The sequence below is a fragment of the Crinia signifera genome, chromosome 1 (genome assembly GCF_055691185.1).
Source record: "Crinia signifera chromosome 1, ASM5569118v1, whole genome shotgun sequence".
Classification (NCBI taxonomy): domain Eukaryota; kingdom Metazoa; phylum Chordata; class Amphibia; order Anura; family Myobatrachidae; genus Crinia; species Crinia signifera.
In genome coordinates this window covers 45,568,634-45,581,497 of record NC_139217.1, presented here as the reverse complement: position 1 = coordinate 45,581,497, position 12,864 = coordinate 45,568,634, and the positions used below count along the sequence as shown (strand labels likewise).

At 45.2% G+C, this 12,864-nt stretch overlaps 1 protein-coding gene across 3 annotated transcripts in view; it reads right to left on the bottom strand.

Annotated features, from left to right (window-relative positions):
• REEP1 (receptor accessory protein 1) overlaps positions 1-12,864 on the bottom strand; it is a 92,746-nt gene that overhangs the window by 36,539 nt on the left and 43,343 nt on the right. For 2 of the 3 annotated variants that reach the window (XM_083145910.1, XM_083145829.1), the window contains exon 6: positions 10,847-11,009. In XM_083145910.1, the coding sequence (XP_083002036.1) occupies positions 10,847-11,009 (163 nt within the window). Of the gene's footprint in view, positions 1-3,877; positions 3,884-4,771; positions 4,808-10,846; positions 11,010-12,864 lie in introns of all 3 variants that reach the window. The other variant, XM_083145991.1, reaches the window with a different exon arrangement.

Genomic DNA, 12,864 nt, shown 5'->3' with positions numbered 1-12,864 from the left:
TATCCACGGGAGTCCTACGTACCAGAACAACACACAGACCTAGAATGTTCCGGCAGATAAGAACCACTTGGTCCATCTAGCCTGCACGTTTTAGTAACCTATGGCTATCCCATGAATGTTTAAATTACTCTATTGTCTTCGCCTCTACCACCTCTGATGGGAGGCTATTCCACTCATCCACTACCCTTTCTGTGAATTAACTTTTACTAACATTTCCTTTGAATATAAATATTGTAAAATACAATTTCCAATACTAAAATGTGCTTGTGCAGAGGGTACTCCACTCCCCTTACGCCAATGTTCTGAAGAAGGTCTCCCTTCTGGACCTAGTTATAACCCTTGGTATATGTGAAAGTCTCTATCATGTCGTCCCCATCCCTTATCTGCTCCTTAGAAGATATATCTCCCTGGTCTTGAGAACTGGCATGGTATTTTAGATGAGGCCCATACCAGTGACCTATAGTGGTATTATTACTTCTATCTACTAGGGCAGTGGTTCTCAAACTTTTTGAATCACGGCACCCTAAAGTATCAGAATGTTTTTCACGGCACCCCTAGGCCAAAAGTTGGATACTAATTTCAGTAAAAATATGAAAAAAGTTGTGATTTAAATGTTTTCCTTAGGTCCACTTATGTGGTGAGAAACATGATTCACTTCTATTTACCCACATATTCTTAATTGGAAGCCAAAAGCACTGATTTTGCCTATTTCATTGGCCATAAATAACTTGAATTGATTCTGGACCACCAACCTGAGGCACCCCTGCAAGTGCTCCAAGGCACCCCAGGGAGCCTAGTCGCACAGTTTGGGAACCACTGTACTAGGAATTCCTCATCTGATTTACCTTCCTCATTGCTATGTTGCATTGCTTTCCTGCCTTCAAGTTATCTGAAAGGGTGACTCCTATGTGAGTCCAATGTAATGAGGGGCGATTTTACTCCGATTTTGTAAAATGTCCGATTTTTTCGCAAAAAAAAAAAGGACATTTATCAAAGTCGGACAATGTTGTAGCGTCTGATTTCACTCTAACTCGTAAGAGTTCAGCTCCTAATAAGAGAAATCGATAAAAAGTTGGATGCAGACGTTTTGTCCAAGTTTAACATAGAACTTGGCCAAACTCGGACACAAAACAGCTTTATAAAGTCAGACATATTTAGAACAGGTTTGTTTGGGTGACTTATAATTGCCAATGTTTAAATTAACTTACAAGTACAAAACTAGAGCCCTTTCTAATAAATAAACATTTTAAAAATAATTTCTTACCTTAAAAATGCAACATAGCGCATGTACTGTACCTGTCATTTCCCCTTTAAATGTTACACATGTCGAATCTAACTAGACACACAAGCATCTTTTGCAGATTAAAATGATATGCAGCATGCCTATATTCTGTGTGCAATTGCAATTTTATCTGCATAAAAAATTGTTCTGATACAGTCCGAGTTCTGAAAAAAAGTCACACATTCTAATGTCCGAGTTTTCAAGAGCCACAAAAATCATTTTTCATTACATTTTTGCCCCTAGATCCCTCTCCTCCTCCGTAGTTTTCATTATAGTGCCCTTAATACTATATTTAGTCTTTAGGTTTTTGAGACCCAAGTGCATGGGTTTTCATTTTTTGACAAGATATAACTAAATGGTGGTGGTGCTGTGTGTGTGTGTGTGTGTGTGTGTGTGTGTATGTATGTGTGTGCGTGTGTGTGTTTATTTAATTTAAAAAGTTATATTTATTTATTCAAAAAGCAACGTCCAAAATGGCATCTCCTTTTATCCCCTCCTCCTATGTAAAATGCATGGCCCCACTGGAACACAATAAGAGACAACTGCAGGACAGAAAGATGGCCTATTTAGGGCCTGATGCTATAGGTTTCCTGTGACAGGCTCTTGCAGAATGCTGTAAAACATATCTGACATAACCAGTGGCGGCTCCAGAGGCGGGGCTGTAGCACAGTTCAAAATTCAAATAGGGGAGCCACCGCAGCTGCCACTAATACCCCTTTCACACCAGAAGCAAAGTACTGGGTTAAAGCTTTTCAACCGGGGAATGTGCTGAAGACCCGGGTTTTTCTTTCGTGTGAAAGAGTCAATACGGGTCTTAAATCCCGGCACTCCGACCCTGCTCTTGACCAGGGTCAGTGAGCTGGGGTTTAATACCGTGTTGACCCTTTTACACCACACAAAAACCTGGGATTTTCAGCCAATTCCCAGGATGAAAAGCTTTAACCCAGTAATTTGCGGGTGGTGTGAATTGGGATCAGGCTGGTGAGAAAGGGGTATAACTATCATTCCAAGCTGACTCACTGGCAGCCCAACCTGGAGCACATCCAGTCAGGCACCTTCATTAGTGTCCTAGACACTGAGGAAACTCAGAGCAATTAGAGAACGCTCAGATAAACTAGCTTCCGCCGGGGGTGGTGTAACTGGAGTATGATCATGCACACAGCCAGCAGGCAATAGCTGCGGAACTACAGGTCCCAGAATGTCCTGCCAGACACAGACTGGTATGCCGGTATATGGGAAGTCCACTGAAGGTTGGCATGGCTAGATCAACACATGAAATAGGTTGAAATGGCTAAGGTCGACAGGGTTGGAAGGTCGACAGTCAAAAGGTCGATATTAATTTTTTTGAGCCGACATGTGCCGACAGGCGGTATTTCATGCCCTACCATCCTCTACATCGTGGTGGGAGAATACAATAGTGCCCGAAGCATGGTAGCGCAATGAGCCATGTGAGGGGACACGGTACACTTAGATGGTGTCTGTCTGTGTCAACATTCGGGACAAAAAAAACGTGAAAAACTCATGTCAAACTTTTGGATGTCGTCCTAATCCTTGTGTCGGCCTTACAAACTCTGTCGACCTTAGGCATGTGTGTGGTCAACCCAATGACCCTTCCCTGTATGCCGTATGGGGAATGAGATTTCAGTGGTGGCTGGAGAACTACAAGTAGATAAAGTAGACATGAAACTTGTGACAGGGCATTCTGAAACTTTTAGTTCCACAACACATGGAGTGCTACAGATTAGCAAGGTGTGGTGGACATGGCATTACCAGTACGTATCCCAGAGCTGGGTGTGGGCACATTATAGTATATTAATTACTTATAGATATATATATACTGTATATTGGCACAGATTGAATACCCCCCCCCCCCCGCCCCCCTTAGCCACGTTCCAGTAATGGCTGTCACCTATTACAGTTTATTACAGGAACACAGTGCTGGAGATATGAACAGAGTGCTGGAGATATGACAGCAGTGGAACGATAACAGACTATTATGTACACATCAATGAAACTTTAGTTGACCTTTATTAGTGATGCCTGGGTGAGCCGTACTCGCTGTGACTCTGGGCCTGATGCACAGGTGCCTCATGTCCATGTCGTACACAGCGGGGCGATGTTTGGCCACTGGGTATGCGACAAAGCGTGGGTGCGCGCTCGCAGCAATCTATCAGAGATAGCACGTATTTATTTACAAAGTGTCTGGTAATAAGCATTTGGGGGGTAACGGGGAGGGAGAGATAGGACAACGCAGGCATGCCAGGCCCGTTTTCTGGGAGCTATCTACTGAAATGAATTTGCAGCTGGCGACTCCTCAGAGACTGAGCGACCCTCCCAAGCTCCACTCAGAGAGAGTATAATGCTGCTCAGGGATCCGACGTGATGGACTCGCGTGTTCCCATTGTTTATCCTTATGTATGTGAGTGGTGTATCAATGCCTGCCCCCAAGCAGGCATTGACCCCCTGCCTGCCCCTCCCTTCCCAGACCAAACAGCTCAGCGAGTGTGAAACTGGCCAAAGCTGTTCGCTTCCGGGGTTTGCACAGGTAACAATTTCGCCCCCCGAACGAATGGGTCTGAATTGGCCCCAATATACCCACAACTACTCAAAATAAGTGAATTTTAGGAAATGTGTTTAAGACAGTTTGTAACACTGACTATGGTGCTTGGTTCTGAGGTGCAGGACGTATACGAACAGTGGAAACAAAAGGTCCCAGACTTTATAGCAGTCATACTGCAGTCAGTCTGTGCAATGTGCCCAGCCCTGCTACAGCAACGTTTTCCCAGCATGCACTGCCATGAACCATACATCACGAGCTGGACTTCAGCCCACTCAATACTTAATGCTATTGGCTGAGGGGGAGGGGGGAGGGGGATATACTTTAATATGCTATAATTAAGCAGATGTGTTAAGCGCATTTGTGCAGTAAATCTAGCAGCTTTTAAGCACACTTTGTAATTGACAATTACTCCATTTATTTATGCTTTAATCTTGTAACTGGTTTGTGACAGGCTGGGGGGGGGAGTAAAATATCATTTTATGGATACTTATTCCATAAAGAAAAAATACTGTCTGGTAATTAAACGTCATTGGAAAAACATTTGCGGCTCTTGCAGAAGATTTATTCCTGTTAAAAAACACATTTACTGTAAGAAATCAAATCAAAGATGGCTGCATTAGGTCTGAGATGACTTCTTAATTTCCTGGTTTGTACAGTTCATCAACAATCTCCTCTACATCACACTGCAAACCCGTCATGCAGGGGGAACAGCTGCGGAAGCAACACGCGTTTCGCAGGATGGCACTAATGCCAGACACGAGATTAGCAATGCAAGGCGGCATAGTCTGCAGAGGAACGGGCCACTCATGTAACTAATTCTAGGCACACGGAACACCCTTCACAGCAATGATATTGCATTATTATCAGCTCAGATAGAACAGATCCACAGGTGTTGGCACACAGGGGCTGGATGGACCCGCCACACTCACCTTGCAGGATGTTTCCAGTACCGCAGCATGCACACACTGTAAAAAGGACCAGCATTACATTGATGCACTTTAATTGCTATTCCCTTTCATTTAACCAGGTGCCACAAAATGGCCGCTGCGCGGTACAGGCCAAACACACATTTCACAGGAACAGAGTGCCAGGGGCAGGGGTAAGGCTACTTGCTGAAGCTAGCAGGTGCCCAGAGTGGTGAGTCGTGGGTGGAAACTGATTCAGTACTCAGTGAACCTGTAGCCAGCATATGGGCAAGCAGACAGAAGAGGTGCAGCGTGGGAGAAGAAGACAAGTGAACGGTACCATAGAGACGTGAGTCCTGATTCAGACAGATTAGCAGGGCTGCAATTTTGGCAGATGGACAAAACCATGCTGCGCTGCAGGTGGGGCAGAAGTAACATGCGCAGAGAGAGTTAGATTTGGGTGGGGTATGTTCAAACTGAAATCTAAATTGCAGTGTCAGAATAAAGCAGTAGTCTGAGCAGGAAATGATGGGACCTTGAATCAGAGTGCATTAGGGGTATATAATGGCTGGATTCTGGTGATGCAGAAGGATTGAGAGATGGCCCAAATGTGGGGAGATAGCGGCGGCATCAAGGATGGCATCAAGGCAGTGGACTGAGGAGAGGATAAGGGGGGGGGGGGGGGGGAGTGGATGGAACCTGCAAGGGGGAAAACAATAAGCTCAGTCTTGGCCATATTAGGTTTTATGGGACACGGTTGTTAGGTCGACACAGTGAAGATCGACATACATTGAAGGTTGAAGGGGGACGTGGTGCACCGATACGGTAAAAAAAGAAGTGAAAAACCCATGTTGAACTTTTGACTGTCGACCTTCCCAATGTTGACCTAATGCTTGTGTCAACCTTATGATCATGTTGATCTTTGGCATGTGGACATTTTATCTGTGCCGACCGAAGGCCTGTCGACCTTCAGTAGTCGACACAATGACCCATACCCAAGTTTTAGGAAGCACTGGGAGAGGAGACGGAGGACAGAGGACGGTCAGCAGGAGACTGGAGATGGGTGGAGAGAGCATGGGTAGGAGAGGTAGGTGTGAGTGTCACCAGCATATACATAGTAGTGGAGGCTGATCCAGGGGAGGCGGTGTAGTGAAAGTAGATCCTCGCTGTTTAACCACTTCACCGCCAGATCGCCCTATTCAATATTCCGGGGGGAATCCTCGCTGTTACAGGACGGCGAGGATTCCCCCAAACAGCGAAACGCGCGGCTAATGCAGCGAATCAACTGCATTTCACCGCGGGTTTCGCTGCTTCAGCAGCAAAACACGCCGATTCCCCCTTGCTCTAAAAATGGAGCGAGGGGGAATCGGCATATTAGGGGGGGGCAGTTGAATACTGTGGGTGCAAGCGGTGACAGCGAGCAGGCAGCCCTGCTCACTGTCACCGCTTGCCCCCGGCATTAAATACTTGCCCTTGTGTGTAATTAGTGATGTGTGTGAGCAGGCACACCAAACAGAAAACATAGCAATAGGGGGTGCAGCCTTACTAATAGTTATGGGGTACACATGCCTATTATAGCCCAGTTGCAGCATATAGATGTGGGCTCAGCGTAGACAAGAGGCAATGAGCGAGTAGACAGATGGACGAGGCTTCAAATACTTCAACGGTCATCACCTATATCCTGTACCTACGAGGTATATTAACTAAAGTGCTGGTTTTTCAAAGTGGAGATGTTGCCCCTTGCAACTAATGAAAATCTAACTATTATCTTTTAGAAGGTGCTAGACAAATGATTAGTAGGACCTGATTGGTTGCTATGGGAAACATCTCCAATTCAAATATACCCCTACATCTCTTGCTTATTTTATATATACCAGGTAGGTAAATACAGGCACACGTGGGCCTGAGTCTCCTTATCCACCGCATCTAGCGTATAGTAGTACATCGCGCAGTAGAACATGGTCGCCTCTCCAAATGTATAATGCGTGTGTTTCTGGGCGGCAACATTGCAGATGTATGGAAGAGGGCCTCCCCTTGGACGTGTAGCCAGAGTAAATCCTGCACCTCCCGAGGGGAGCCCTATATCAAATGGATCTCTTGTACCCAGCGTAGAGGTAGTAACAAACCTCACATACACAGCAAACATTCTTTGTTCTTACCATTGCTATAATATACATGTTCCCTATATATGAAAGGGTCGGCCATATTGTGCTATGAACAACAATAGTGAGGATTTAATGAACAAATGGGCTGCATCCCACAAATATGATATATAAGCAGTGGTGGATCCAGAGCAGGGGCTGCAGCACAACTCAAAATGTAAATAGGGGAGCCACACTAACTGCCACTAATAACCATTTCAAACGGACTCACTGGCAGTGGGCGTGGCTCCCGTATTTGAATTTTTAACTGTGCTGCAGCCCCTCCTCTGGTGCCGCCACTGTATATAAGTAATGTAAAAGATAGAAACATCAAGGCCACCTGGTCACTACAACACAGCCACAGGCTGCACAATTACACGTTCGTACCGCGCTCACACGAAATCCACAAGAAGGGGAATAACATCAAGCACAACGGAATACTCGATGCCAGCAGAACAACACATAATACCCCTTCCCCACCAAACTTATAACTAGGGTTATTGCCAGGGCAACCTGGGTCCAAGTTGATGGCAAAGGGTTACTATGGCTTTATAAATAAAGCTGCTCCTCACCTCTATGGGGAGTCATGTGATTTGTGCATCTGTGACCACTAGATGGCGATGGATGGAGCAGTTCAAGTATTGACATTAGCGGATACTTATTTCTCCTCTCCCATAAATAAAATCACTATTGGGGCCCCCCAGGGTAATATAGTGAGATATAATATTCTGAGGTGATATTCAGTACGGAGACTTTTGGTCGGATGTTCTTTTTCCCTTATTTCTGCTTTTACTACAAACAACTGCATGATTCCTAGTTTCCTGTTTTATATACATTAATAAGCTTTTATATGAGGTAACAAGTCCAGTTTAAGCCCTGATATATACACTCTGATGCGCTGGTATGTCATAACCAGGGCTATTTTGTCAGCAGGCTCCAGCAGGAACTGAGGCCCTTATTCTAGTTCACTCTTTCTGACAAAATATTTCTTAGATGGACAAAACCATGTGCACTGCAGGTGAGGCAGGTGTAAAACCCCACCCAAATCTAATTATCTCTGCACAAGTAACACCTGCCTCACCTGCAGTGCACATGGTTTTGTCCATCTAAGAAATATTTTGTCAGAAATAGTGAACTAGAATAAGGGCCTCAGTTTCTGCTGGAGCCTGCTGAAAAATAGCCCTGGTCATAACAATTAGGTAGTATGCATTATTTAATACAGATCTGCCTTCCTGAAAGCAGAGAATATGAAAGAAAAATACTAGGAAACCTCAGTTTATAATGATTATTAATTATGACTACACGTCAATGGAAGACAGAGCATGTGTCCTCTGTGACAGAGACGGTCACATACCGACATCACCTAACAAACATCTCCTTGTTCTCTCTCATGGAGCACCATGCTGACACTAAACTCTATATGGGGTTCTGTCAGAGAACAACACATTTATGTACACGGGCATACAATAAGGACATTGCACTCTCAGCTCCTTTGTAGATAGACCAGCCATTTCTCACTATGTAATGTCCAGCATGACAATCACTGCAACGTGAGCAAAATGGCAGCCATCTTTGTTTCATTAACAGCACAGGCAAGTGCTATGTTTGAAAGCCAATGGGAGGCATTTTCTGGCATGGATATTCATATTAAAGTACTCTAATTCTGTTTTATTTCCATTATATTTGTTGTACGAAAATATCTACAAATTAAATGATAAAATAGTTGCATACTGTTCTGTGCCACCCTCTGAAAGAAGCATAGGAGAACTGGATGATGATGGGGGTGGGTGGGAATTAACTTGCTTCACAACTTCTTCTACATTGACACACAGTGAGGAGCATCCCTTCATCACAGCGCTAAAAGTGGGCGGCACCAGGCCAAAGTAATTCACGGAGCCCCGCTGACAGCCTCTCACTCTGGGCCACTTATACAGGAGATCTAAAACAACTATACAAACAAAAATCAGGCGCAGACCAGAAATCAAGTAAATAATCTGAAGGTTGTGGGATAAAGTGGCAACTGGTATGCTGCTCCCAGCAAAGACTAACAGCAAAAAATATACAAATTAATGAGAGCGCATATGAACCAGTAAAATTTACACATTTATTAAAAACAATAATATCTTTAGACACTTGAAAAATATACAGTATAAAAAATGGGCAGGAATTCCCTTGTAATGTATAAAGTCCCAGTGAACAGAGTCCTCGGACTAACTAATTCTCTAATAAAGTTCCATTAATTAGGGAATAAACAATATGTTCCAGATAAAGTTATCTCACCACTCGCGGCAGTAACAAATGAATGTCCTTGTAGTTCCACACCGAATCCGGAGCTTACCGGGTCAGAGGTTCAGCGGCTGGGTTGGATGGGCTCCAAGTGGGGGGGGGTGGGGGGGGGGGGAAAGAGGGGGTCTGCAGCTTGCGGTCCTCGGACACTGCAATCGATGTTGTGGTTGCTGTGTCGGGAGGGGATACTGGCCGCCTGCAGCTTGGAAGCCCTCGGTGTCACAGATGTTAACTTCAGGTCAGAAGATTCGGCTGCCGGGTTGAATAGGCTCCAAGGGGGGATGTGCAATCTGCGGTCCTCGGACACTGCGATAGATGTTGGAGTCGCTATGTCAGGAGGAGATGGTTACCGCCTGCAGCTTGGAAGCCCTCAGCGCCGTATATCTGACGGGTGCTGAGTGTCACAGCCCGCCGCTCAAGTCCTCCGTTTGTCAGGGATTAAGTGGCAATATGGTTTGATCCTGCGGGTGTGGTAGGTGAGAAAAGGGAATCTGGATAGCCCAAAATGATGAGTGCTCAGCTCCTTGACGCGTTTCTCCGTCAAATGAATCGGACGGTTTCTTCAGAAGGACCTTCTGAAGAAACCGTCCGATTCATTTGACGGAGAAACGCGTCAAGGAGCTGAGCACTCATCATTTTGGGCTATCCAGATTCCCTTTTCTCACCTACCACACCCGCAGGATCAAACCATATTGCCACTTAATCCCTGACAAACGGAGGACTTGAGCGGCGGGCTGTGACACTCAGCACCCGTCAGATATACGGCGCTGAGGGCTTCCAAGCTGCAGGCGGTAACCATCTCCTCCTGACATAGCGACTCCAACATCTATCGCAGTGTCCGAGGACCGCAGATTGCACATCCCCCCTTGGAGCCTATTCAACCCGGCAGCCGAATCTTCTGACCTGAAGTTAACATCTGTGACACCGAGGGCTTCCAAGCTGCAGGCGGCCAGTATCCCCTCCCGACACAGCAACCACAACATCGATTGCAGTGTCCGAGGACCGCAAGCTGCAGACCCCCTCTTTCCCCCCCCCCCCACCCCCCCCCACTTGGAGCCCATCCAACCCAGCCGCTGAACCTCTGACCCGGTAAGCTCCGGATTCGGTGTGGAACTACAAGGACATTCATTTGTTACTGCCGCGAGTGGTGAGATAACTTTATCTGGAACATATTGTTTATTCCCTAATTAATGGAACTTTATTAGAGAATTAGTTAGTCCGAGGACTCTGTTCACTGGGACTTTATACATTACAAGGGAATTCCTGCCCATTTTTTATACTGTATATTTTTCAAGTGTCTAAAGATATTATTGTTTTTAATAAATGTGTAAATTTTACTGGTTCATATGCGCTCTCATTAATTTGTATATTTTTTGCTATACAGGAGATCACCTGAGCTTGGCCTACAATCAGGCCACACATATATATATATATATATATATATATATATATTGCCCCCCGCATCAGCTATATTTCCTGTGCAGCCTATAATAGGATAGTAGTAAATTATGAATAAACAAAATCTAGAAAAGTGTAAATACGAGATAAATGTGTGACGTGAGCAAGCCTATGACTGAGGTCAGCCTGATACGTGAGTGATACAAAAGATGGCGGGTGGAAAGGTGATATGTGGGACAAGAGACATTGACATTGACAGTCTATCTGCACCAACCTGAGGCCTCGCTGCCTTGCGTTGCACTCCGAGATAGCTTAGACTTGGTGACTTTGCCTGCCGCCCGGGTGGTGAGCGGAGATGCCGAGGGGCTGTCACCCCGAATGCTGGACAAGTCCTGCATGCTGAAACTCCGTAGTCTCTCTGACAGCGCCCCCTGTCCCTGGGGAGAAGAAGGACAGCGGGTTTGTTCACATAGAGGTTACCAATTTTACCCTTAGTGATCAGCACTAATACATATAGGCCATTATTCTGGTTCACTCTCAAAGGCAGATTCCTTCTTAAATGGAGAAAACCATGTGCACTACAGGTGGGGTAGATGTTACTTGTGCAGAGAGAATTAGATTTGGGTGGGGTTTTACTTCAAAGTGAGATCTATATTGCAGTGTAGAAATAAAGCAGCCAGTATTTACCCTGCACAGAAACAAAATAACTCACCCAAATCTAATTCTCTCTACACAAGTTACATCTGCTCCACCTGCAGTGCACATGGTTTTTGTCCATTTAAGAAGGAATTTGCCTTTGCGAATGAACCAGAATAAGGGCCATAGGATGATTGGTTGATATGGGCAACATCCCAACTTCAGTAGAACTCCCATCTTAGTAAATGTACTCCTTACAGCAGGCTGGGACTCGTGCCGAGAACAGAGTAGAAGATAAAAACAAAAATTGTATTTTAATGTTTTCTCATACAACGCAAATTCAGCCGAGCCTTATCATATTAATAATGCCAGCAAGGGCAGGGTCTGAGCAAGGCCTGGCCGGGAACCACGGAGAAATGCAGAGTCATTTCACTTACAGCTACAGTCAATATGTGTTCTGGAATATGTGAAACGCAGCTGGAATATGGGAGATCAGCAACTCCGTATGAGGATTGGCAGAGCTGGGGTTATGTCACTGCTCTGGGAGTGCCTTCATGTGCACAATTGTTATGAATGACATTATAATAATCTTTTATGTATGTGACGCCACAAAATGCTGCAGCTCCTTATAGCAGTGGTGAGTATTACAGAGATAGCAGACGTAATGCAGGACACTGAAGAAAGAGAATTACAATTAGGATATTAGCAAGGAAGGAAGCACTAGCCAATGAGGTTGGAGCAAACCAGAAGACAGGTGAATGAAAGGCCCTGATCATGTGTGCTTACAATCTAATGGTTACACCCACTACCTCTGACTGAACTATGTGGTAACTAGCACCTGTACAGTTCCAATTGTGATTTAGCAGCACACTCGTGTTGAACTCCCAAACGTCATGCTTAGGCTGGGTACACATTTAGCCGATTGGTTGGCTGTCCAGAATATTGATTGGTAAAGCGAATGCACAAAGGATCATGGACCAATCCGCTGCCCGATATGTCCTTGGAATATGCCCACCCACTTGTGACATCATTGTCAATGGCTGATGAAGCTGACCTATCGGACAGTTGGCAAGTTGGCCGTACGCACAGCCAGATGTGCCAATATGTCTGCCTCCAGGACACGTGGCTGTTCATCTTTCTAAAACCAGGATAATGGCTCCTAGCTTCTCTCTTCTGATCGGGAGAAGGGATTACTATGCTGATAAATCATATTCCAGTCCCATGGGAAATAGTGTATGCCGGCATCTGCATTTTTAACACTATCCAATCATTAGGTCTACAGTGTCTAGGTAGACAATCAAAAGGTCATCAACTATTGGTCGACTTGGTCAAGTATCATGGCAATTGCCCATTCTGCTGATGCCAGGGAGGGTGGAATGGCGAAATCCAACATTTTGGATTTCTCCGATTCGCCGATTGCAACCAAAAAATGGTTGAGATCAGCGAGTTGGGTTTTAACCGATTTCCCCTGATTCTCTGGAAGATCACGATCTTTGATGGCCGCAGGCCGCCGTATAGCAACACGGATTGGCAGAGTGGGAAATCCCTGGCTGCATGTGTATGGCCTGCATTAGATTAACAATGGGGCGGAGAGATGAATAAATCCAATAACAAAACACACATTTATCATTTTGACTTTCTTAAAGTAAATTAGCA